This window comes from Vulpes lagopus, chromosome 5 (genome assembly GCF_018345385.1).
Source record: "Vulpes lagopus strain Blue_001 chromosome 5, ASM1834538v1, whole genome shotgun sequence".
NCBI classification, from domain to species: Eukaryota; Metazoa; Chordata; class Mammalia; order Carnivora; family Canidae; genus Vulpes; species Vulpes lagopus.
This window is the reverse complement of record NC_054828.1, coordinates 94,325,295-94,349,134: the sequence shown is the minus strand read 5'-3', so window position 1 is coordinate 94,349,134 and position 23,840 is coordinate 94,325,295. Positions and strand designations below refer to the sequence as shown.

The window sequence follows — 23,840 nt, the reverse complement described above, 5'->3', positions numbered from 1 at the left end:
ACATTGCCCCACACAGCCCGGGACGAGGGCAGATCTTACCTTTCTTCCCAGGATTTGGTTAATGGCTGCACTTTCCTTCAGGGTGCACTCAGCCACCACCTTGGCCCTCATCTCCTTCATATATAACATGAAGGCATTAAGAGGCTTCTTCACATGGGGTTTCTTTTCTTCCTCCTTTTTCACCGTGACTGGTGATTTCCTGGGGAGTCACAAAGCTGTAGGTTAGCACCCGTCGGTGGTCACCCAGCCCACAATCCCTGCCTCTCGCGGAGGCTTGGGGGCCGACCGCCCCTGGGGAACAGGGATGAGCTGCTTGGGCGTTCATCCATTCAAGCTACCATGGCTTCTTGCAGCACCTGAGCATCTTCCACAAGTAGTTCCCAGCCTTGGAATGAGCTGAGGCCATATCCTATGAAAGGCTAGCTTCCTGAGGAAGGAGTAGAGGGTGGTGGTGGTGGTGAGGGGTGCTGGGCCCAGGGACAGAGGCCAGGGGACTGGGCACTCTGGGCAGAAGAAAGGGGGTGGGTCTTCTCCACCAGGAGGCACTGACTTTGGCTTTCTGGCTGTTTTATGGCTCAGAGGACAAAACATGGGCCTTGGGGACACTCTCCACTCTGCCACCAACAGCCAATTGTGACCTGGAGAAAATCCTCCCTTCAGGGCTCATACTTTCATGTGTATGGGGAGGGGAAGCAAGTCAAAATCATTCTCAGGCTCTTTCAGCCTCCAAATCCTGATTGTAAGACTTTCCTTACTGTGAGAAAAGAAAGAGGTCTCTCTGAGAGGTTAGGAACACAGAGAGTCCAGGGAGAGAGAATATGGCTGAGGGAGGCTGCTGGCTGCCTGCTAAACGCCACCAGGAGAGAAAAATAAATGGCATGTGCTGCTCAGAAACTGGCTGCCGCCCATCCAGGCTGCCTGATACTCACGCGCTCACGGCTGGGCTCAGGCTGGGGGGCGCTGGCTCTTGCTTGACAATGGGGGAGACGATGGCGGGGTGGGGAATCCCTGAGGTGGGCAGACCAGGATGGGCGGGAGCCACCATGTGAGGAGAGAACCGACTGGAAACCAGGCTGTGTACCATGTGGAAACAAGCGACAACAGAGGGGTTCAGGCTGGTGCCTGTTACCTAGACATGGCAGGGCTGTGTAAATGCCTCTGCCATGGTGGACTTTGAGAGCTGGATGCCCATTCACAGACCTGACAGAACCAGGTTGGCAAACACCCAGCAATCCTCCCCTTCCCCCACAAATGCATGGGGTTCCTGTATCTGATGCTGGAAGCAGGTAGGATGAAACATGCAAAGGAAGGTATAACAGGCCAGAGGCCAGGGTACACAATGGGGAAATAAGGGCATATGCTGTGGGTTGCACTCCGTTGTCACCAGAGGTGTCATTGTCAGAAGGATCCAGCCCCTGGGACAGGAGGCCCCTTTACTGTTCCCTCTCCTGACATCATTTCAGGAGAAACTAGTCTTTTCCCAGTCTCCGGCTTCAGTGCGCAAAGCCTTGCATGTGGGGAGGATGTGGTGGGAGGCTAAGTGCTGGAGCCTTAAAATTCTTCCCTTAGGGTGATGGGAAGAGTGAGCCAAGTCTGTGGTCTCCATTCTGACCATGGGGCATGAGGGTGAGTGGGGAGGAAAGGTGGGCCTGTACCTCCTTGTTTAGGGCCAAGAGAAAGCTTTCAGTGGTCAGAAATGGCAAGGCCACTCGTAGAGGACCATTCCCTGCAAAGGCCGCTTCATGCTCACACCCTAGTCCTGGGACTCACCTGGACATTGAGGCGTTCATGGCGAGGGCAGGGTAGGGGTGCCGGAAACCACCAGGAGGAAGAGAGTACATGGGCTGTCCTTGCCTATAAGAGCCAGGAGCAAGGCAAACTAGTCAGCAGGCTAGTTTGGGACGGTTCAGAACAGGGAAGGAGAGAGGGCTGAGAAGAAAGGATGATAAAGGGAAGGAAGGCAGAAGTAAGAGGAAGCTATGGGCTTTGGTGAGAGGATGCCAATGTGGGGTTGGAGGTGCTGCATACAGACCCCCCAGGGCTCACGGCAGGTACCGGAGGCAGAGCACAGCATACAGAAGGAAGGAGGGTGAGAAAGGCTATGAGTTTCCTTACTGTGGGACGAGCCAGCCAAGGGGATGGGGAATTTGTCCAACAGCTCCAGGAGACAGTGGGTAATATGGAGACAGCTCAGATGGGTGAGGAGGCCGAGGGATTCCTGCTTCAAAGAGACATGTGTCAGACTGCTTCCTGGCCCTACCACGTACCTGAAAATCACACCAAACCAGAAGTCCCTTCTTTCATTATCCTTGCCTGTCACCTCCCTAGCTCTGCTGGGGTCAAGGGCATATTCGGGGGAGGCAGGACTAACACGGCTTCTCTCTGGCTACATGGATCCCTCCTCTGTCATTAGGATTAATTTCCAGTTGCTTATACAGGAGTCATCCAAGAAAGGGACCAGAAATCCTAGACTGAGAGACCCAAGATATTCCCCAGAGTCATCTAACTATTCCTCTAGATAACCTGCCCCATTCATGGAGAAGTAAACTTTGGATTTCTATTCCATGTTTGTCCTCTTCGTTATCTGTTACTTATAGTAACTGTGATTTCTCTTAAGGGGGGTTCCAAAAATGCTTTGAGCCATGACAACTCTGGGAATTTGATGAGGCTGTGTCTCCCTGGGGTGGACAGTTCTGGTGAACAAGTTAAAAAAACAAACAAAAAAAAGCCAGCTCAGCCTTGCTGCTTTGTAGCTACACTTATAAGTCTGGCTAGACTGGTTACTCTATTTGAAAATGTTCAGTATATAAAAGGCAAAGGTCTTGGTTAAGGGAGGCACAGCCCGCAGCTGGGCTAGACTCAAGGTCAACGCAGACTTCCCCTCACTTCCAGCTCATTGCACCGCCAAAGTATTAAGAGATTCTAAACTAGAGAAACAATGGCAGAGCAACACCACCTCCTTAGTGGGGAGCCAGGCCCTGGGCCTTGCCTCATATAATTTCCTCTTATCTTCACAATGCCTCTGTGATGTGAAAGGGACACACAGGGAAGCACGGATGAAAAATCAGAAAAGGCTAAGGTTAATGGGCAAGGTTATGGGCTCTCGGGAATTGGAGACATGACCTGCACCCAGGGCTGCCTGATTCCAGGGCCATTATGTTCCCCGAGAAGACAAACCTGCCCCATTGGAGTTCTGCATGGGGGCCAGCCTGAGCTTTGGATGACTCACCTGTCTTTGGATCGATCTCTGGGGAGAGGTGTGTGGGAGGGGAGCCAGGGGAAAAGTGGTCGTTGCTGTAGGTGATGAGGGGCGTCAACGGGTGCATGTGATGCGGGGGCTGAACAACAGGAACTTTATTAGACTGAAAGAGAGAGAAAAAGACTAGGCACAGTTGCCAAGGAGACAGAGAATACAATCTGCTGTTATTTACTGTGTTCAATATGTGCCAGGTATTTTCCAAGCACCAGCCCATCCAGCCTGGGAGAGAAAGGAGCAGTCTACACAGCAGGGAAAAAACCCACAGAATCAGAGGAGAGATTACACCCACCCTTCAACATACCCTCTTCCAAACAACATACATTCGATTCATGTATGCCATGCAGCCCTAAATGCTATAGGCTATTGAATTATTAACTATGCTCTGTGTAATCTCAGTGAGTTTTTTTTTTTTTTAAGATTTATTTATTTGAGAGAGTGCGAGCAGAGTGAGAGGGAGAAGCAGACTCTCTGCTGAGCAGAGTCACCTGATGGGGGACTTGACCCCAGGATCCCGGGATTGTGACCTGAGCCATAGGCAAATGCTTAACTGACTGAGCCACCCAGGTGCCCCTCAGTGAGGTTTAAAATATTCAACACACTCTTTCCAAATAAATATTTTTCATAGAAACAGGAGCTCACAAGTTCAAGTCTGAGACTGGGAACAGACCAGTGGGGAATTGTCACCATCAGACCTCATGGAACCAGCTGTCATGTTTAGTCTCTACAGACACAATCCAAGAGCACTTAAAACAGGTCTGTCTTCCTATAGCACTTCAAACACTGCTAACCTAATTACCACACTTCCTTTAAAACACCAGCAAATGTAAGAAGTACCGTTATTTTATAAAACTATTAAGAAGGAAAAAAATACACTGGCTTGCCATTGACACATTCTGACTTCAGAGATACTAAAATGGGAAAAACCTGTGTGTCCTAGAATTGGTAAACTGAATTGTTTTAATCTAGTCTGACTTAACAAGGAGTTTTATTATAAAAAGATAAGATATGTAAAAAGTTTTTTTTTTAAGATTTTATTTATTTATTCATGAGAGGCACACAGAGAGAGAGAGAGTGAGCGAGCAGAGACACAGGCAGAGGGAGAAGCAGGTTCCATGCAGGGAGCCCGACGTGGGACTCGATCCCGGGACTCCAGGACCATGCCCTGGGCCAAAGGTGGGCACCAAACCACTGGGCCACCAGGGCTGCCCAAAATATACAGTTTTTAAAAAAGTTTTTATTTATTTGAGAAAGAGAGCAAGCTAGTGCACAATAGGGGTGGGGTGAGGAGGGACACAAGGAGGAGAAACAGCCTCCCTGCTGAGCAGAGAGCCCCGACGTGGGCTCCATCCCAGGACCCTGAGATCATGACCTGAGCCAAAGGCAGATGCTTAACCGACTGAGCCACCCAGGCACCCCAAAAGAGCTACGCTTTATTGAGCACCCCACTAAAAGCAAAGCGCTAGGCAATACATCAACTCCTTATTATAACTTAGCAAAGAGGGGGATCCCTGGGTGGCTCAGCAGTTTAGCGCCTGCCTTTGGCCCAGGGCGTGATCCTGGAGTCCCAGGATTGAGTCCCACATCGGGTTCCCCGCATGGAGCCCGCTTTTCCCTCTGCCTGTGTCTCTGCTTTTCTCTGTGTCTCTCATAAATAAATAAAAAAATAAATAAATAACTTAGCGAAGAAGCCATGATCATCCCCATTTGAGGAGAAAACTAAGCTCAGAATGACTATGGCTCAGCCTAGGACCCAGAACTGGATTCGTATCAGCCCTTTATGGCTCTAACAAAGCAGAGTGTTTTCTCTGGTACTACCTGCCTCCCCAAGAGCCCAATCAAAATACATCTGTCAGGGAGAAAAGACTGACATTTTTCTGTATAATAAGGTAAATGCGTTTACAAGTGGAGAAGAGGTTTGCTCTAAAAAGAGGTCTGCAAAATGGATAATGGATTGGAGGCAGCTCAAGAGACGGAATACCGACCAAACTGCTGTCTTTCAATCTGAATTTTTTGTTTCATAGATTCTGGGAGCCATTTTTTCCTTTCTCATGGTGCCCATTTGGTGCTCATAATGCAAACTCCAATATTTATGTCTATGTATCCGTGCTGACAGTAGTCTTGCTCAATTTTCAGCAGGCTAAGCAGAGACCAGCGTCAGGGTACTGGAGCAAGGTCCCCGACCAGGAGTCGTCCAGCTCCCAGACCCGCAGATGCAGAGAATTCAGACTGTTCCCAACCACAACCACTAGGTGGCGCTGGCACATGACGAGGCGCTGTAACCCCGCCTGCAACAGCCCCCTATCACCTTCCAACCACAGTGGGCTTCTTTGACATTGTCTATAAATTCTAAAATTATTTCCTTTTCATTTTCTCACCGGTTCCCTTACTGGCTTTTGAAGATGTCTCCCTTTACACGAACATATCGCACAATCAAGAGTATAAAAATTATTTTAAGGTCAGATTTCTTGGAACCTAATGTACCTAAATGATGCATTGGGGTTTCCTGGAAACAGCTTTGTCCAAAGGATGATTTTTTAGTATCATAAAAGCAATAGAATTATTACTAAAGTGATAGTAAGTGATAAAAGAGTTACACAGAATGCGGGTTTTTTTTTTAAAAAAGATTTTATCTGTGTGAGAGAGTGGGCAGGGAGAGGTGCTGAGTGCAGAGCCCGAGGTGGGGCTTGATCTCACAAACCTGAGATCATGACCTGAGCGCAAATCAAGAGTCAGTTGTTTAACTGATTGAGCCACATAGGCGCCCCCAGAATGATTACGATTTTTAAAAAAATACATAAATATTTATGTTTAGAAAAAAAAAAAAAAAAAGACTAGATGCTAACAACACCGAAAAAGACTAGAAGCACACCAAACTGTAAATAGTAGGTATGTCTGAGTGGTGGAACTATGGGTGATTTTGTTTTTCTTCTATTTCTATATTTTCCAATTTTAGTTATTGTTTATATTAAAAAGTATACTTATGATGAATACAAAAGAAAGAAATACAAACTGTATTATAAAGCAATTAGAGAACACAATCAGGGCGCCTGGGATGGCTCAGTGGGTTAACCGTCCCACTCTTGGTCTTGGCTCAGGTAGGTCATGATCTCCTGGTGGTGTGATGGAGCCCAGCTTCCGGCTCTGCTTGAGATTCTTCTCCTTCCCTGTCCCTCCTCCTTTGCTCTTCCCCCTGGCTCATACTCTCTCTCTCTAAAATAAATAAATAAGATCTTTAAAAAAAAAGAAAAACAGAAAAGACAATCATACTAGTCTAAACCAGCTCCTGTTCTCACTTTGGTATATCTCTCTTCATTCCTACTTCTTGTAGATTTTTTTTTAAAAAGATTTTATTAATTTATTCAGAGAGAGAGAGAGAGAGGGAGAAGCAGGCTCTACGCAGGGAGCCCAACGTGGGACTCGATCCTGGGTCTCCAGGATCACACCCCGGGCTGCAGGCAGCGCCAAACCGCTGCGCCACCGGGGCTGCCCTAGATCTGGTTTTTAAATTTATATTGATTTACATCATTTATAGCCATCTTTTAAAAAATGATTTTCCAGCTTTATTGAAGGATAATTGACAAATGAAATTGTAAAATAGTTGCAGTGTACAATGTGATTCTTTAATATATGTATATATAGCCATCTAAAAATATTTAATAGTATAATGAAATCCTGACTGCCCATGTGCTGTTGAGTCTGGCCTTATCAGAAGAAGATGGCAAACAGCACTGACTGGGTAGCAAAGTATAAAGCAGGGAAATATTGAGTTCTATTTAAAAGTGTATTATCCTTACTTAAATGCTCTATGAGTTATTATTGGTTCCCATTAATATGTTCCCATTAATATTATGGTTCCCATTAGATGGCATCATTGTCCAGAGAATGGACTGGGAGGTGGTGGGTTTATAGAGAAAGGAGGGTAAACTTTTCCTTGCTCAGTCTGGGAAGACGTGGCCTCTGGGACGGATAATCGAGAATTGCTCTCTGGAGCTGACCTGAGGACGGCTCTCCTTGGAGTAATAGTCACAGCTCTTTTCTCTCCTCAGCTGCCCTCAGTAGCAGTAGCAGGATGTTAGTGGCATAAATTCAGGCCAAGGGGAGGCAATGTTGGGAACCACCCTACCCGTCCCAGTGGAAAACCCCAGCACCAAACAGCATGCCCAGGCAAAGGTAGGGGGTTCACTCAAGACAGGAGCTAAGTCCAGATTCATCTAAGAGCATCTCAGAGCCAGCTCGGACCTGAATCCTTCTGCAGTCATGCTGACCCAAGCTTCTCCAGTTCGAGTGTTTCTCGAATGTTGTGGTCTGCTTCTAGAGTTGCTCCAAGCCAAAGTTCTTTTAATTCCTTGTCCCCGAGGAAGCACTGCCTCCTCTCCCACTGTTTAGGATTTAAATTCAAGCCAAAGTAAAGCTAGTGCCACACAGCTCCAGCACAGCAGGACAAGCCACCTCCCTGCAAGTCCTCCCTCCACCAGGCCACTCTCTTCTAGCTGCTGGTCTCAGGAACTTGTGGAGGCATCCACAGAGCCTCCTGGTCCCCTCAGTTCATGCACTATTCTCTTTGCTTCCTGATCCTGATTTTGGGGATCAGGAGAAGGTTGTGTAGATTAAACACAGATGAGCTTTAACTTTGTGGTATCACTCAAGAAGTAGCCACAGATGCGCCAACACACTGCCCAGAAAAGATACAGAGAGTTCCTTCAGCTTGCTGCTATATCTGATTTTTTTTAAAGATTTTATTTATTCATGAGAGACACAGAGAGAAACAGAGAGGCAGAGACACAGGCAGAGGGAGAAGCAGGCTCCATGCAGGGAGCCGATGTGGGACTTGATCTTGGGTCTCCAGGATCACACCCTGGGCTGAAGGCGGTACTAAACCACTGAACCACCCAGGCTGCCTGACTGCATCTGATTTTATGCATTTAAGAACTCTCTTTTGTCTACATCCATTTGTCTGTTTAGTGATGGAGGTGACCTTCTCTGTGGGTGATCCTCTCAGAAGGGAACCTGATCCCCCCCAAGACAGGGCTACCTGGAGGGGGGGGTGTGTCTCCAAATCTTTTTTGACCATATAACTTAATCAATAAAAAGTGTCAGTTCTGCCGTGTTTGTTTGTTTGGTTGACTGGGGCTCTTAGTAGTAGCATTTCCAATCTAAGGATATCACAGGAATCTTTTGAAGCTACTTGTACATTTCCTTGTGGGTTAATTTAGTTAAAACTCAATAAGTTAAAAATGAGCCTGGGTGGCTCAGGGGTTGAGTGCTTGCCTTCATACCCAGGGCGTGATCCTGGGGTCCCAGGATCGAGTCCCACATTGAGCTCCCTGCATGGAGCCTGCTTCTCCCTCTGTCTGTGTCTCTGCACCCACCCCCCCCCGCCGCCCCCTGTGTCTCTCATGAATAAATAAATGAAATCTTAAAAAACAAACAAACAAACTCAGTAAGGTGTAAATCCATGCAGATGGGCTCATGTGAACTGCATTATGCTGAAAATCAACAAGTACGTCAAGTCCCTGCTATCAATCCCCTCATATCTCGTACAGCAACGATGAACTTCTTCCTAATGATTTTAGATGAAGACATAAGGGATAGTGTTTTCACCCCCAACCAGTACCTCAATGGAACATCCTGTATCTGCACAACTTTTTGGAGATAACCAATTGAATTCACTGCCCAAGCTTGGACAGAGAACAACTTTCTTTACACGCATCCCACTGTAGGTCCTAGGAGATCTCTCTGTGCATTGGCATATCACTCAGATAAGTAGTTCCTCAACCTAATGAGAGCTCATCAAGTGTTGGAAGATAAATACCTTGTTCTCTGAGACCTTCTCTTTGCTTCCCTCATTCGCCATAGTCTCTGGACTCACTATTTTCCGGCCACCTGTCTCTAATTTACCCCCATGTCTTTCTTAAAATTAGTAAAATATTTCAGAAGGAGATGGCTCGTTGGTAGTGTAGAAAATAAGATTGAAAGATTTACATATGATAGAACCAGGGCCATATAGGAACTGAATTTAAGTTGGGGGGGAAAAGCCTCAATTCTCTTTCTCTGTACACACACACACACATCACTCCGACAAATACTACTTGAAAGGCAAAATGTAACCTCTTTGGCACTCTATCATTGTATTCTATTAAGGAAAGGAAGTCTGAATGTATGTCTCCCATACAGAATTTTCCTCCACTGAGAGAAACGGCAATCCACATTTTCAGTTATTGGATGTTTATGGAGACTGTCTACACAGCAGGGACTGAGTTGGGCAGCCTAAGGGTTAGAGGTTGACAGAGCAGAAATGTAAAGAATCTGGACCTCTGATGACATAGATGAATTGGTGGACTAACTGGCCCTACAGAAAACACCAATCATAACAATAAGAGCAACGAGATAAATTCCTTTCTTGTTTCACTACAGGGGGTGGGGAGGGGGCAACAGGTATTTCTGTTGTATCTACTATATGCCAGGTACCGCTCCAGGTCTTGTGAATGCACTACAGACTCATCTATTTAGACAAAAATATCTATTCTCATGGTACTTATATTCTAATTGGAGATATAGAAAAGTAAGCAAAATTAAAAGGGAACGATAGATTAGATATTGAGAAATACTACGAAGAAACACTAAGTTGGGGCAAAGGGATAGGGGATTGTGACACAGGTTGAACAAGGGAAGTCTCGAGGATAAAATGACTTTTAAAAGATGCCTGAAGGAAGCAGGGAGCTGGACCTGTGGACAGGTGGGGGAAGAACATTTTGGTAGAAGGAACATCAGAGTGGTGTCTTTGAGATGGGTGGTCTGCTAGGCATGTTTGAAGAACCACAAGGAGGCCAGTGGACTGGAGCAGAGAGAAGAAAATGAGGACAGAGAGTCTATATTACCGTATTAAATGCTTTCTGAGCTCTTCACCTGTGGCAAGCCACGGAGGATGTAAAGACAAAGCAAGGCAATGGGTGAGAGATAATATTTAGGGAACTAGAATGGGTTTCAGGCCCTTCTAAGCAGTGTTACATCTTTGAGGTCCTCGCAAATAGGGCTGCGCATAAAATTCTTGGGATAAATCTTTCCTTATCAATACTCTCCTTGTCCCAGTGTTTGCTGGCATTGCAAGTGGCAAAAGTAAACCCTGATGTTACCTTTACTTTTGTTTCTTTGACACTGGCCCTTTTTTTTTCCTGCATAAATGCTTGTAGGAAAAAAAGTTTAAATCCTCGCAATTCAAATCGGTACCAAGATGTACACAGGTGAATGTCAATTTTCATTTACTTTCTAGAATTCGGGTGAGCTCTTCCAACCTATAAATTCAAGTGCTTGTTTTTAAAGCCTAGTTTCCCTTTTATTTACTGCCTTTTATTGTTTTCATTGGCTTGGTCTCTCTCTCCCAGGAACACTACTTGTTGATTGGCTTCCTAGTTTCTCTCTTCTATCCGTTGCCACCTTTCCAGGAGTGATACCAATACAGAGATATCAATACAGAGATTGGACCTTCCACAATGTCCATTCTGCTCTACAGTAAGATTCATGAGTGGGAAGAGTAGGAAGTCTCCAAAAGTAAATTCTCAGTAGTGGAAACTAACGAGGGGATGGAAGTAGGTAATCAAAGTTTGATGAAAACAGGACACTTAGTTAGACAACTTCAAAGCCCCCCTGCCCCCGAGGACGCTTAGGAGTTACAAGCGGAAAAGAGCAACACCACAGTGGAGACACATGACAGACCACCTTATCCAAATGATCGAAGCTGACATCCCGATATGGGCACAAACAGGATATGGTAGGCCTCCCTCCCAATGGGGTCCTTCACCAAAAAGGACAGGGCATCAGTGCGGTAGCATTCTTGCCAAAAATACATGAGAGGAGTCTGACCACGAGGAAAAAGACAAACCCAAATGGTCTATGAAACAGCTGCTCTGGACTTCTCAAATAACATCAAGGTCAGAAAGGACAATGGCTGAGGAACTCTGCTACATCCAAGGAGAGAAGGGGCAGGGCAAGTAAATGCCATGTGTGATCCTGGACTGAGCTCTCATTACATGGCTGTAATGGACATTATTGGGGACATTAGCCAAAATCATAATCTCTATTGTGGGTTAGAAAGTAATACGAAATGTTCATTTCTTGATTTTGATAAGTGTACTGTAGTCATTCTAAGTATCTCTGTTCTTAGGAAATATATCCAAAGTATTCAGGGAGTAGAGGGGCACAATAGCTCCAATTTACTTTCAAGTTGTTAAAAAAAACCCATAAATATATGTAGATGTATACACACACACACACACAGAAAGAGAGAGGGCAAAGCATGAGGCAACATTCCTGAATCTAGATAAAGAGAAGATGGGAGTTCCTTGTATTATTCTCATAATTTTTCTGCAAGTTTAAAATAATGTAAAAATAAAAAAGTTAATACTGTGTAATAAGAATTGAAATCAGTACTGGAGGCAGACCAGAGTGGCAAAGGGCTATGTGATGAGTTTTGAACTGTTTTGGGTCCCCAACAGGTGCTGTTGAGAAAATGGAGAAACCAGGTACATACATACATTTATTTATTCATTCATTCATTCATTCATTCATTCATTCATTCATGAGAGACAGAGAAAGGGGGGGTGCAGAGAGACACAGGCAGGGAGAGAAGCAGGCTTCATGCAGGGAGCCTAACGTGGGACTCGATCCCAGGTCTCCAGGATCATACCCTGGCGTGAAGGCAGCACTAAACCGCTGAGCCACCCGGGCTGCCCCAGGTACAGTTTTAAAAAGGAAACCTCAATAAATGTTTTCAATTGAGAAGTGGCATGCTAAGCAAAGCCAGACTAATAGGCCCAAAGGCAGAGCAACAAGGTGGCCATTCTTCAGAAAGGTTTCCAAGGCACTGGCTTGACAATCAGGCCTTGGACATGAGGCTAAGCAAGTTGCTTCTCAGAGTGGCCCAATATTTAACAGCAAAATGAGGTGTCTGCTATTTAAAGGAATCATTTTGGCCATCTTCTAGAAAGCACGTCACAGGGGCATGCACAAGCAGACAAATACAGAAGAGAATGAAGTTCCATATAACAAAACTGCAGGATTACAGGTCTTTTTCTGTGCACATTGGCATCTTCCCAAGTGTTTTACTCAGCACAAACATTACTTTCACGATTTCAAAAAAGACTCAGAAAAAGTCCTGTATGAAAAGAGGGAATGGAGCAATAGGGAGAGAAGGGTTTACAAGGGGTACCACCTTTCCCCTGATCAGTTAGGCTTCCATTCATTCACAGATGCTCTGTGAGCACCTACTCTGTACTAGGTGTTAGAACAGGTGCAGGAGGAACAAACATGAGCAAAATAGATGTTGATTCCTCTCTGAGTTGGTTATATTCTGGAAGTGCATGAATTGGTTTTGTGCGGTCGGCACAGTCCTCCAGGGACAGAGGAGGAAAAGACGGGGCCAGGCACATGGGGCCACAGTGAGGGGTCTGGGTAACATTCTACATGCAAGGAGATTACAGTGATCAGATACGACAAGTTGTTACATAAAAAATATCACAGCGATTCAGTTTTTAGAGCTTGTTTTTAAAGCATAAAATCCAAGCAGTAATAACACTTAACTCCATCTCCACCCTGGCCCAGTTACGGCTTGTTTATACACATTTCCTTGACAGGCAGCTTTGACGTGACTCACTAAATCCCTGCCAAGTATGCAGGCTGTTTCCTTCATTTGCCCTTCTCCCAGGGCAAACCCCATCTTAAAATATTTCGCTCGTGATTCTAAATGAAACCCATAATTGAGTGTTTTCAATTTTCTAATAAAAACGCCAGGGTCCAAACCTTCAAGTCCTACTTATACCTCCAGCCCAGAGAAGGCAGCACCTGGTGAACTGCATTCTCATCTCTAGCTCCTTCTTCTCATTTGCCTCTGATTTACAATTAGGGCAAAGATTCTCCATTCTGGCTACCCCTTAGAATCTTTTAGGGGGCTTAAAAAACAAGGATACCAACTCTACCCCAGACCAATTAAATCATATCCTTGGAAGAGTAGATGTGAGATTCTATAGGTTCATTATCTCTATTACCTTTGCGATCTGTCCACTTGAGCTGGCACCTAATGCAGGCCCTCATCACCTCAGTCTGCTAATTAAACAGTATTTTAATCGTTCTTTCCTTGTTTTAAAGAGTATTGGTGGTGGTGGTGGCAAACAGCAGAGAGCTGATAGTCATCGAGGACTCACCTCATACTGGGCATAATTCTAAAATCAGTATAATGCATTGGCTCATTTGCACACAATTCTTGAGATCAAGTCCTCTTCTGATTCCCATTTTAGAGACAAGAAAACCAAAGCAATGCAAGATGAAGTAATTTGGCTAAAGTTGTACCAATAGGAAGAGGCAGGGTTGGATTCAAACCCATGGTGTTAAAACACCCTCTGACACATAGATGGTTCTCCTCGGTGTCAGGTTCTGCTCCTACACATACATATGTGTCTCAGAAGTCAGAATGAAATGCTCTGACATGAAAACTGAGAAGGGTGGTCTTCTCCCAATCTGTAGCAGCGCAAGCTAATGTTAAGGTCTTCTCCCATAAATATTTCTTAAGCTTTTGAGGGCTGTTTCTGCCCTTTAAAAAAAAATTTTTTTTAAGTAATCTCTAATACCCAATGTGGGGCTCAAACTTATAGCCCGATATCAGGAGTCATACACTCCACTGACTAAGCCAACCAGGTGCCCCCTGCTTTTCTATATTAGAATATAGAATGTGATCATACACGATTTACTAGAAAATTAGCCATTCTGTTATCTAGTGCAGTGTGTCAACTGTTCAAACTTCTCTGCTCTGACAAAATAGGGAGCCCCTGCTCTACCACCATGCTGAATTAGTGTCTGCAGAGCACGTATTTGCACTGGATGAATGACTGGCTGTTGGAGATACAGGCATGGAACCTTGAGAGTTTAGGGATTTCATATTTTACAGGAAATAGTAAGTGAGAATGAGTACCCTAATTTATCTAAAGAAAAGAGTCTATGGGGATCCTCGGGTGGCTCAGCAGTTTAGCACCTGCCTTCGGCCCAGGGCGTGATCCTGTAGTCCTGGGATTGAGTCCCGCATCGGGCTCCCTGCATGGAGCCTGCTTCACCCACTGCCAATCTCTCTCTCTCTGGTCTCTCATGAATGAATGAATGAATGAATGAATGAATGAAAGAAAGAAAGAAAGAGAAAGAAAGAAAGAACGAGAAAGAAAGAAAGAAAGAAAGAAAGAAAGAAAGAAAGAAAGAAAGAAAGAAAGAAAGAAAAGTCTAGAAAGAATGGAAGCTTAGAGAAGGCAAAGAACTGTAAGTGTCTCAGAGTACAGGCTTCTGGAGCCATGAAAGGAGGAGTCCAGGAAGCAGAGGGCTGAAAACACTGTCTGATGCCACCTGTGTTGAGAAAAAGCAGGAGCAGTGCTTGGACTCAGGCATGAGATGGCAGTTGCCAAGCCAAGCCAGGCTGCAGGGGATTAGCAGGACAAATGATGTAGTGATGGAGGTGGGAGTCCTGCTCTTGTGGGAGAAACCAGGGATGAACACCACAAGGGAAATAAGATAATGCTTGTAGGAGGAGGAGGGCTGGACACAGGGCTTTTATTTTATTTTTCAGAGACGGATGGCTCTGTGCGATAGGATAGGAAGGATGGGAAGCTCAACAAGTAGCTGTGCTAGTTTTAAAGGGAACTTACTTCCTCTAACAGTAGATGGAGATTTCATTTCATTTATTTATTTTTAAAATATTTTATTTATTTATTCATGAGAGACACACACACACAGAGAGGCAGAGACTACAGGCAGAGGGAGAAGCAGGCTCCATGTAGGGAGCCCTACATGGGACTTGATCCCGGGTCTCCAGGATCACGCCCCGGGCTGCAGGAGGCGCCAAACCGCTGCGCCACCGGAGCTGCCCTCATTTTATTTTTAAAATCTATTTATTTGACAGAGAGAGAGAGAGAGAGAGAGAGAGAGAGAGAGAGTTGAGAGAGTGAGCACAAGCAGGCAGGACAGCAGACAGAGGGAGAGGGTGAAGCAGGCTCCCTGACGAGCAGGGAACCTGATGTGGGACTCGGTCCCAGGATCCCGGGATCATGAGTCAAGCAAAAGCAGATACCCAACTGACTGAGCCACCCAGGCACCCATAGAGATTTTAGACAACATGCAGAGAGACAGTTATGTGGAGGGAGGAGAAGAGGGAGGGCTGTGCTGTCTCAGGGTCCACTGGAGTGGGCTGGAAGATGCCACAGGATGGGTGGGAAGTGAACAAAGACTTGAAACAATTAAAGAGAGAGAGCTGTGCCAGGAGGGGACAGGCCAGGTTTGTGACAGAGTGGATGTGGGATGCCATGTCCTCCACCGTGACTGACCACTAGAGGGCATCAAGACCTCAGGCTGGGCCACGCCGAATGGGACTCTTGGGGACCAGAGAGATACCACCCCAGCCTGCTCCTTGGGCTGCTCAGGCCTTGGTGATTGACCACAGAGCCTCCCAGAGGCAGCCTGCACGGGACAGCTGCCTGGTCACTGTTCCCTACACCGTCACTAGTCTCTCCTCGAGACGGTGGGAGATGGTTCTCCCCACCTGTCTCACCAGTGGATGGCAGCGACAGTCACCTGAGAACTACACATGACATTATAAACTTCCAAGGGCTCTGCCTCCATAAGCTGCTCTCATAATTACTGGAAATCATATGGGCTCATCGAGCCTTTACTTATCTTCTATGTAGATCTTCTTTCTCAACTAGACTCTAAGCTTTTAATGAAAAAAGGCTGTCGGAGTATCCTAAAATGAGATGAAATAATATGTCTGGGATTAACTTTAAAGCAACCCAGGGTAGTAGGAGGGGGAGTGTGGGTAAAGGGATCAGGTGAAATTTTCCATAATATTTTAAACACCACCACATTGGAGCACCGGGGTGGCTCAGTCGGTTAAGCATCTGCCTTCGGCTTAGGTCGTGATCTCAGGGTCCTGGGATCAAGTCCCATGCTCCTCCCTCTGCCCTTCCTCCCTGCTCATGCTCTCTCTATCTCAAATAAACAGATAAAATAAATCTATCTATCTATCTATCTATCTATCGCCATGTTTTCCCAGGTCTCCTTGTCTGTAGAATGTGTAGGTCATGCCAGTGGGGTTCCTTTTAGCTGTACCCTCTGTGATTCTGAGGCTCACCGTACAGTGTGTACCACCAGTTACCTTAGGGGTGTGTGGGTCTTAAAGCTAGGGATGAGAATGCCTGAGCTCCTAAGAAATGTCCTGGAAGATGGTCCTGGGACCATCTCATGGACTTCAGTCCACTCTAAGTCCTGAGGAGGGGAGACCTGCTCAGACCCCATTGCTTCCTGCCTCCCAGGACCAGCCAGATCTTCCTCCGGGGCTTAGCTGCTGCAGTGCTTGACACAAAGGCCTGAGCTGCCCTGAGCTACCCAGCTGGGGTTTTTGTTTGCACGTGTTTTAATTAATTCTTTCCTATGACATCCTGTATAAAAGAGCCTCTTCAACTGCTGTTGCCTGTAGCTAGGAGGAGAAGTGGCAAGGCAGAAGGAGCTCAAGCAGAGAGAAAGGACACCACCGCTGCCCAGGTGGAGGGGCGGAGGGATTCTGAAGGCAGCGGGAAGGACCAGGGGCACCAGTCAGGGTCAGGCCAGGCGTTTCTAATCACACAGCATCCTGGTGGTACGTGTGTGTGTGTTCAGGTGGAAGGGGTGGAAGAGCACACAGGTAACACCACTACACCCCTGCCTGCTCAGCTCTTCACCCAAGGCACACCCCTGGGGCAACACTGCTAGACCCCATCGGCTTAGGGAAGGTGGAGGGGACACCTGGACACCGGGTGAGGCGAGGCAGAGTATCCCTCTGGCACTTGAAGGGGAAACAGACTTACCAAGTGTGCTGGGGATGGTGACCTGGTGTCCTTGACCGTGGCACTGGAGGGGACATCGAGGAGGGGCCATTTCATCTGCAGGTACTGCACAGGGGACAGAAGACACAAGGCATCTGGTGAGCTGAGGTCTCGCGAGCACCCTGAGAGGGCAGAGGAGGCCTCTGCAGTTACTACTGTTGGTTTACTGCTCCTGCACACACTCCTTCCTGGGCAGCGCCCAAATGACCATCTCTGGGGAGGGCACATGCTTATAATTACCCCCACCCCCACTAGCCCCCCCCCATCATTTTGTGGGGGACACTCACAACAGCTCATCAACCATTGTATCCCAAGAGCCCATCGGTAAGGTCAGGTTCCCCTTGCTCCAGTCATGGGACAAGCAGGGCTCATCAAGGGACCAAGAGCTCCCAGATGGTGATCTTGTCCCATTCCCATCGCTTCTAGCATCACACACAATACTACCTAAGAAATGGCCTCCAGGAGTAGCTGGGGGAGTGAATGGATAAAAACCACCTGCCCAACACTCGAAGAGTCATGAGTCATATCTATCCTTACTCAAAGATGCAGATTTAACTTCAAGCTACAGCGTTTCTTAACCTTGAAAAGATGACCCCGTACCTTACCCTGCCTGTATTATTGCAGAAAATCCAAACCAAACAGTAAACCCTCAACATTACACACACATGCAAACACACTTTCTTGGAATAAAACACCTCTCCTCAACCTTGGCGTGGCAGTCTTTGGCAAGGGCCTGGAAGAGAATGAGTGGGGAGGAAGTGAGGGGCCCTGGGTGAGCTCGTTTGGGGTCTGGAATCAAATGCTCATGGATGGGTTCAGGGTCTCACTATGTCCAATGGAGGCTGTGCAACCCTGTACAAGTGTCTTAACAACTCTGAGTCTCGGTTTCTTCATCTGTAAAGCAAGGCTAGGTCAATGACTTTACTTGTTGTGAGAAGGATTAGGGACAATGTCAAGTATGGAACACAGCGCTTCACACGTGGGAGACATTTGATAAACGGCAGCTATCATTTCCATAAGCAAACCATTAGTCTTTGCCAGGGGCTAAAGCACACATGTTGTCTTAGTGTCAACACTGATACAGTGCTTCTGGGCAGCAGACCAGCTATGCAGCCTCTTCACAGAATTCTTGAGGTTACTTTGAAAATTACACCTCCAATGAGAAATGATGGCTCCAGGAAGAGTTTCAGAGAGACAGAAGTAAGTCTCTGAGTTATCCCTTGCTCTGGTCATTCAATTTCAGGGAAAAAAGAAATTGTGATTTGGTCTGGAGCTACGTATGCAGGATTGGAAAAGTAGGATGGGCAGTGCCCCTTTGCTCTTCATCAGCCACAAAAAAAATGGGCTGAGAGGGGCAGGCTCTGGGCTTTCAAAACAATGTCCACAGGCAAGGATAGTAGCCATAGGACACACCTACAGAAGGCCAGTGAGTCACACACACTGCAGGTGGGATGTGCCAAGTGGGCCTGGCTGTGGGAGGCGTGGGAAGTGGGAACCCTATAAAGAACAGTCTCCACTCCGGGCCCTCGGGTATGTACCCCTCTCCCCCTCCCCACTGCCATATTGACTACAATTCTGTTCCTGCCTCTGCTGACCCTTTCCACCCCCACTCATCCCTTACCCTGCCCAGAGCCAACACTTCCTAGATGAATTAACTGGGATTTCAATGCCTTTGGCAAGTTGAAAGGACTGGGCAAACACTGGAATCATTAGTTAAAACTCATTTCCTCAGTGAATAACCTGTGTGCCACGCGAGCAGTTTCCAAAGCCTTTTCACATATGTAAACTGGTTTCATCTTCACAGCAACCCTGCTGTTACAAGTAGGGGTAACTGTCCCAAGTTTTCAGAGGAGCTAATGGAGGTAAACACAGGGTGACTAGCCCAACTTTATGGGAGAGCTGCCGCTGAGGTCCCTTGACTTCAAACCTCACACCGTTCACTGCAACATGAGTCAGAACGCTTCCCATAACATCACCTCTTGAAACCGTGTCCCCACCCCAGCTTTTTCTTTGCTGGGATGGATTTTCCTCTCTCCCTTTCTGGCTTGCACAGGGCTGGCCACCTCAGAGCTGAATGAATATATACACATCAACATTCTCCTATAGGGATGTTTCTCTAGAAGCAACAACCTGCACATTTGTTTATTTTTGGAAGTTGAACTACAATCACGGATACCACATGCTCAAGAGAAGTGTTCCAAATCCACCCCCAACATGAAACAGAGTAGGAGGGTTCCCGAAACCCACCAACTCTACCAGCATCTGGTTTCCTAGTTGGGAGTCCTAAAGACACATGCTGAACATCTTCAGCCTTGTTGGCTTACCAGAGATGTTCTCAGATAAGAACCCATCTGAATCCTAGTTTGGGAAAGAACATTATCTGCTGACCTTTGGGGTCGTGAGCCAGAGCTGGCTTATGGAGTCTAGTGCAGGGTTTCTCAGCTGTGACACTACTGGCATTTTGGGCTGAGTATTGTGCGGGCTGTCCTGTGCACTGCAGGATGTGTAGTAGCTTCCCTAGCCTCTACCTACCAAATGCCAGTAGCTCCCATTCTCCTGCCCATTTGTGAAAACCAAAAATGTCCCCAGACTGCCAAACGTCCCTCAGTGAGAATCACTGCTCTAGAGGCTGGAGAGCTGGTACTCCTAGACTATGAGCTGCATGAGGGTTTGCCTTCAGACTGGGGCTCTTGAGGTGTAAACGTGCAGAGACACACATACTCAAAGCAAGTGCTTTTAGTAATAGCTACTTGTTTTCGATTGTCTATCACACACTTGGTGTCTGATCTACCCACTGCCTGGAATTCCAGTGGGTGGAAGAGACAACACTGTCCTCTTTTCTCTGTAGGGTTCCCTCTCACTCAATGACTTTAACTGAGACTTGGAAGCTTAGAGGTAGGTGAAAACCTTTAGCCTTACCCAGTACTGAAGCCTGGCTCCATAGAGATCTGTCAGACATTTGGAGAGAGCAGTTCTGGTCCAGAACTGTTCCTGCTGCAGCCAATGGGGGTGGGGTGGAGGGCACCAAGGTACAGGTGTGCATGTGCACAAGTAAGGATTCATTCTGGGAGGCGGGAAGATGAAGGATTGTCTCCTCCCTCTTTCTACTTTCCTGCCTTTTTAAGATTTTGAAACAAGTGATGAAGGGGGTTGGGGGTAGACCTATAAAAAGACATTGGAGACCACCGTAGCTTAGCTATCAAAGGACTCTGGATCGCAATTCTGAAGAAAGGAGCATTCAAAACAGATAGCTGAGCTTCCCAGAACCATGAATCCAGACAGCAGGAGCCAGCAGCACCCCTGTAATCCTCTCCCACCTCAGCACCAGAAATGTGGAGGTGGCTGGGCAATTCAGAATTCCCGGGTCGGGCCTAACCCAATGTTTAGTGGCAATAAAATTCTCTTTGCACTTTTTATCTGAAGCCAGCCCCACAAATTACCATGGGGCCAGCTATCAGTGGGATCATGTCCTTGGGGATTAATAGAGGTGTAGTTAAGCCTACAGTCTTCACATGGTAGTGCCATGTGGGCAAATTAAAAATTCAGGTTTCTCCAAGCTTAGTCTAGGTTCCATCCCACTGATTATACCTGGCTCCTGACCAGTGCATCATACTCAGGCTGCAGCATAGTGGAGATGGTCCGGCTACCTCCCTGCCTTATGTAAAATACGGAACCTGTGTGGCATCAATGCAACTGATGGCCAAGCAATAGCAATGGCTGGTGCTCATGAGATGCTGTCTATGAGATAAGTACTCTCTTCTGATGCTCAAAAACAGAAAGAAAAAACCAGTGCTCAGGCACCTGGGTGGTTCAGTCAGTTAAGTATCTGCCTTTGGCTCAGGCCATGATCCCAGGGTCCTGGGATCCAGCCTCCAATCAGGCTCTGCTCAGTGAAATCTTCTTCTTCCTCTCACTCCGCCCCCCCCGCCCAATCTCTGTCTCTCTCTCAAATAAATAAATAAAATCTTTTTTCTTAAAAAAGAAAGAAAGAGAGAAAGAAAGAACCAGATCCAAATGGTGAGTATTACCACTCTTGATTTACATATGCTGCTTATTATGCTACTGTATGTCGTGACTGACACCGGACAGAGGCGCAGTTCCCTACTCTTATGGGATCTAGAAAACTCTTTCTGGGGATTGGCGTTCCATAGAACACAACTGGGGAGCTGATGTTATTGTAGTTCCCAGTTAAGTAGACTGAGGCTATGGTTTAGAACCTGTCTTTATTAAGGAAGGACGGTTCTGTTCATACTTTTAAATCGTTTTCCTTGAACAGTTGTTGAACTCTCCCAGAGCCACCAAAATGGTCATGTGCTTTCTCTTATTTGACTCAGCTGTAATGTGTATACAGTGATGGATTTTTCTTACACAAAAGCACTCTTGCATTTCCCAGGTAAACCTTGGTTTGGTGATGGTTGCCTGTTCATTCTTGCTCTGTATTGTGGAATGCTAACTACGAGTGTCTTAAGACTTTTACTTTTCCATTCATTCCTAAGGAAGAGTGAACAAAGGTTTTCCTTTTTGTGATATCTTTATCAAGTGTTGCTATCCGTGTTATCTTGGCTTTATGATTTATAAGGGGGGGCTGCACCTCTTTTCCTTCATGCTCTGGCTCCCTTTCTGCTTCTTGGCCCCTCCTCAGTGGCCTCCTTGGGGTGAATGCTTGGCCAGGTGGGCTATTTCCATTCAACTCGGGCCCAGGGAAGGGTGCCTCTGAAGGGTGCTCTAACCAGACAGCCAGAACCCCCTTTCCTGCAGGGAGGCGGAGAATCGTTCCTACAGGATCCTGCTTAGCTTGAAGACTCTGCAGCAGATTAATTGCAGCTGTGCCCTGGAATTTCCCCAACATACAAATCTTCATGATGTAAAACAGCTGGGAGGAAATCCCAGCATGCCCCGTACAGAGGCAGAACTGCCAATGAGCTACGGAGATTAACCCTCCACCTCCCAGAAGGCAGCAACGCGCCACCACCCCCCCCCCCCCCCCCCCGGTCCCACCCACCCCTAGGCCAAATCTGCCCCTTCCAAGCTTGCAGTGGTGCGGACAGGACTCTACAGGACTCTGGGTAACGCCCACATTCTCCCCATTCACATGTTCTCACAGAAAACCCTCTAGGCAGGGCCCAGGCAAGAGAGGAAGCAAAGCTTCATGTTACAGAATCAACAGCGGTGCTCCCAGAAGGGGTGCACTACATTTAGAAGGATGGAAACTAGTCATCTCCAAAAGCTTCCCAGGTGAGAACATCCCACCCCACAGAATTCCTTCCATTTCTTGGTGATAGCGACAGGCCAGCACCACAAGGAAGGGCCTTTCCTCAAGCTTTCCTGTCCCCGCGGTTTCTGTGCTACCACAGCAGAAGCCTCTCAGTTTAGATGACCACTCTTTCCTGCCTCTCTGGTCCCCAGTGATAAACAGACACTCTGGAACCCCAAAGCCAGAGCCCCTCGAATAGAGAAGAGGGGTCCCCCAGACCTCTCTCTTAGGAAACCATACGGTGCGTGCAGCCACCCAGGAAGACAGGATAGAAACCCAAGCCCACAGGCAGACAGACAGCTATCCACCACACAGTGACAAGGACATTGGGCAAAATGCAATATTTTAACACAAAGAATCGTATTATAAATGAAAACTTACAAACCAGTGATCAGTTGCTCTTTACATTCTGCCGCAGTTGGGGGATGTAATCATTCCTCATCGGGACTACTGCAAGGGCTCCCCAAATTCTCTAAGAGTTTAGCTTCTAAAAACTAACTCATGGGACACCTGGGTGGCTCAGTGGTTGAGCATCTGCCTTCAGCTCAGGGCGTGATCCTGGGTCCCGGGATCGAGTCCCATATCGAGCTCCCTGCAAGGAGCCTCCTTCTCCCTCTGCCTCTGTCCCCCTCTCTCTCTCTGTGGGTTTCTCATGAATAAAATCTTTAAAAAAATTAAAAATAATAAAAACTAACTCATCAGGGGGTGCCTGGATGGCTCAGTCAGTAGAGCAAGCGATCCTTCATCTCAGGGTTATGAGTTTGAGTCCCACTTTGGGCATGAAGCCTGCTTAAACAAAACACCAAAACAAAATCCAACTAACTCATCAGATCTCCTCCTTGCTTAAAATCTTTTCCTGGTTGGCTGCTGGGGGACAAGGGATAAAGTCCTCAACTCCCCAGGAATTTGGGGCCAACCTATACCTTCTAGTTTCAACCCTCCCAGCTCCCCTATCCATCTACCCCTAGCACCCCCTCAACCTCCCCTCCCCCACCTCGACACCAACTGCACTTCAGTTTCTACTACTACACTCTGTGCCATTTGCTCGGCTGCTCTCCAGCCTGGAGTATCCTTTACTCAAAGGAAACTCTAACTCCTTCTTCAAAACCCTGTCCCAAGGTCACCTTCCCAGCTTCCCACAAAGTGCCAGTCACTCTCACCTCTGGGCTTCAGATGTCTTGGGTGTTCCCATGGCACTCGTCATGCTGTGTTGTTTCTATCCTTTGGACCATAAGGTCCTCAAGGGTCACATCCACATCCCCACTTTCTCGCCGAGAAGACAGCATTCATGATGCATCCAGACCCTGTCCCATGTTAAACCTTAAGTACTTACCAACCTCCTAAGCCCTAGGTTCCACATCTCTAACACTGGGTTGTCCAGTCTTTTCTGAATCCTTTAGAGATGTGGAACACACATAACGGAGCTCCTTTCACTCTTGAG

General features: G+C 46.9%; 1 protein-coding gene across 2 annotated transcripts in view; it reads right to left on the bottom strand.

Annotated features, from left to right (window-relative positions):
* The window catches only part of TCF7L1 (transcription factor 7 like 1), a 159,477-nt gene that overhangs the window by 3,020 nt on the left and 132,617 nt on the right, over window positions 1–23,840 (bottom strand). The window contains exons 4-9 of one of the 2 annotated variants that reach the window (XM_041754249.1): window positions 17,128–17,211; window positions 3,230–3,362; window positions 2,116–2,221; window positions 1,771–1,854; window positions 930–1,073; window positions 40–199 (exon numbers count right to left, since the gene is read on the bottom strand). In XM_041754249.1, the coding sequence (XP_041610183.1) occupies window positions 40–199; window positions 930–1,073; window positions 1,771–1,854; window positions 2,116–2,221; window positions 3,230–3,362; window positions 17,128–17,211 (711 nt within the window). The remainder of the gene's footprint in view (window positions 1–39; window positions 200–929; window positions 1,074–1,770; window positions 1,855–2,115; window positions 2,222–3,229; window positions 3,363–17,127; window positions 17,212–23,840) is intronic. The other variant, XM_041754250.1, reaches the window with a different exon arrangement.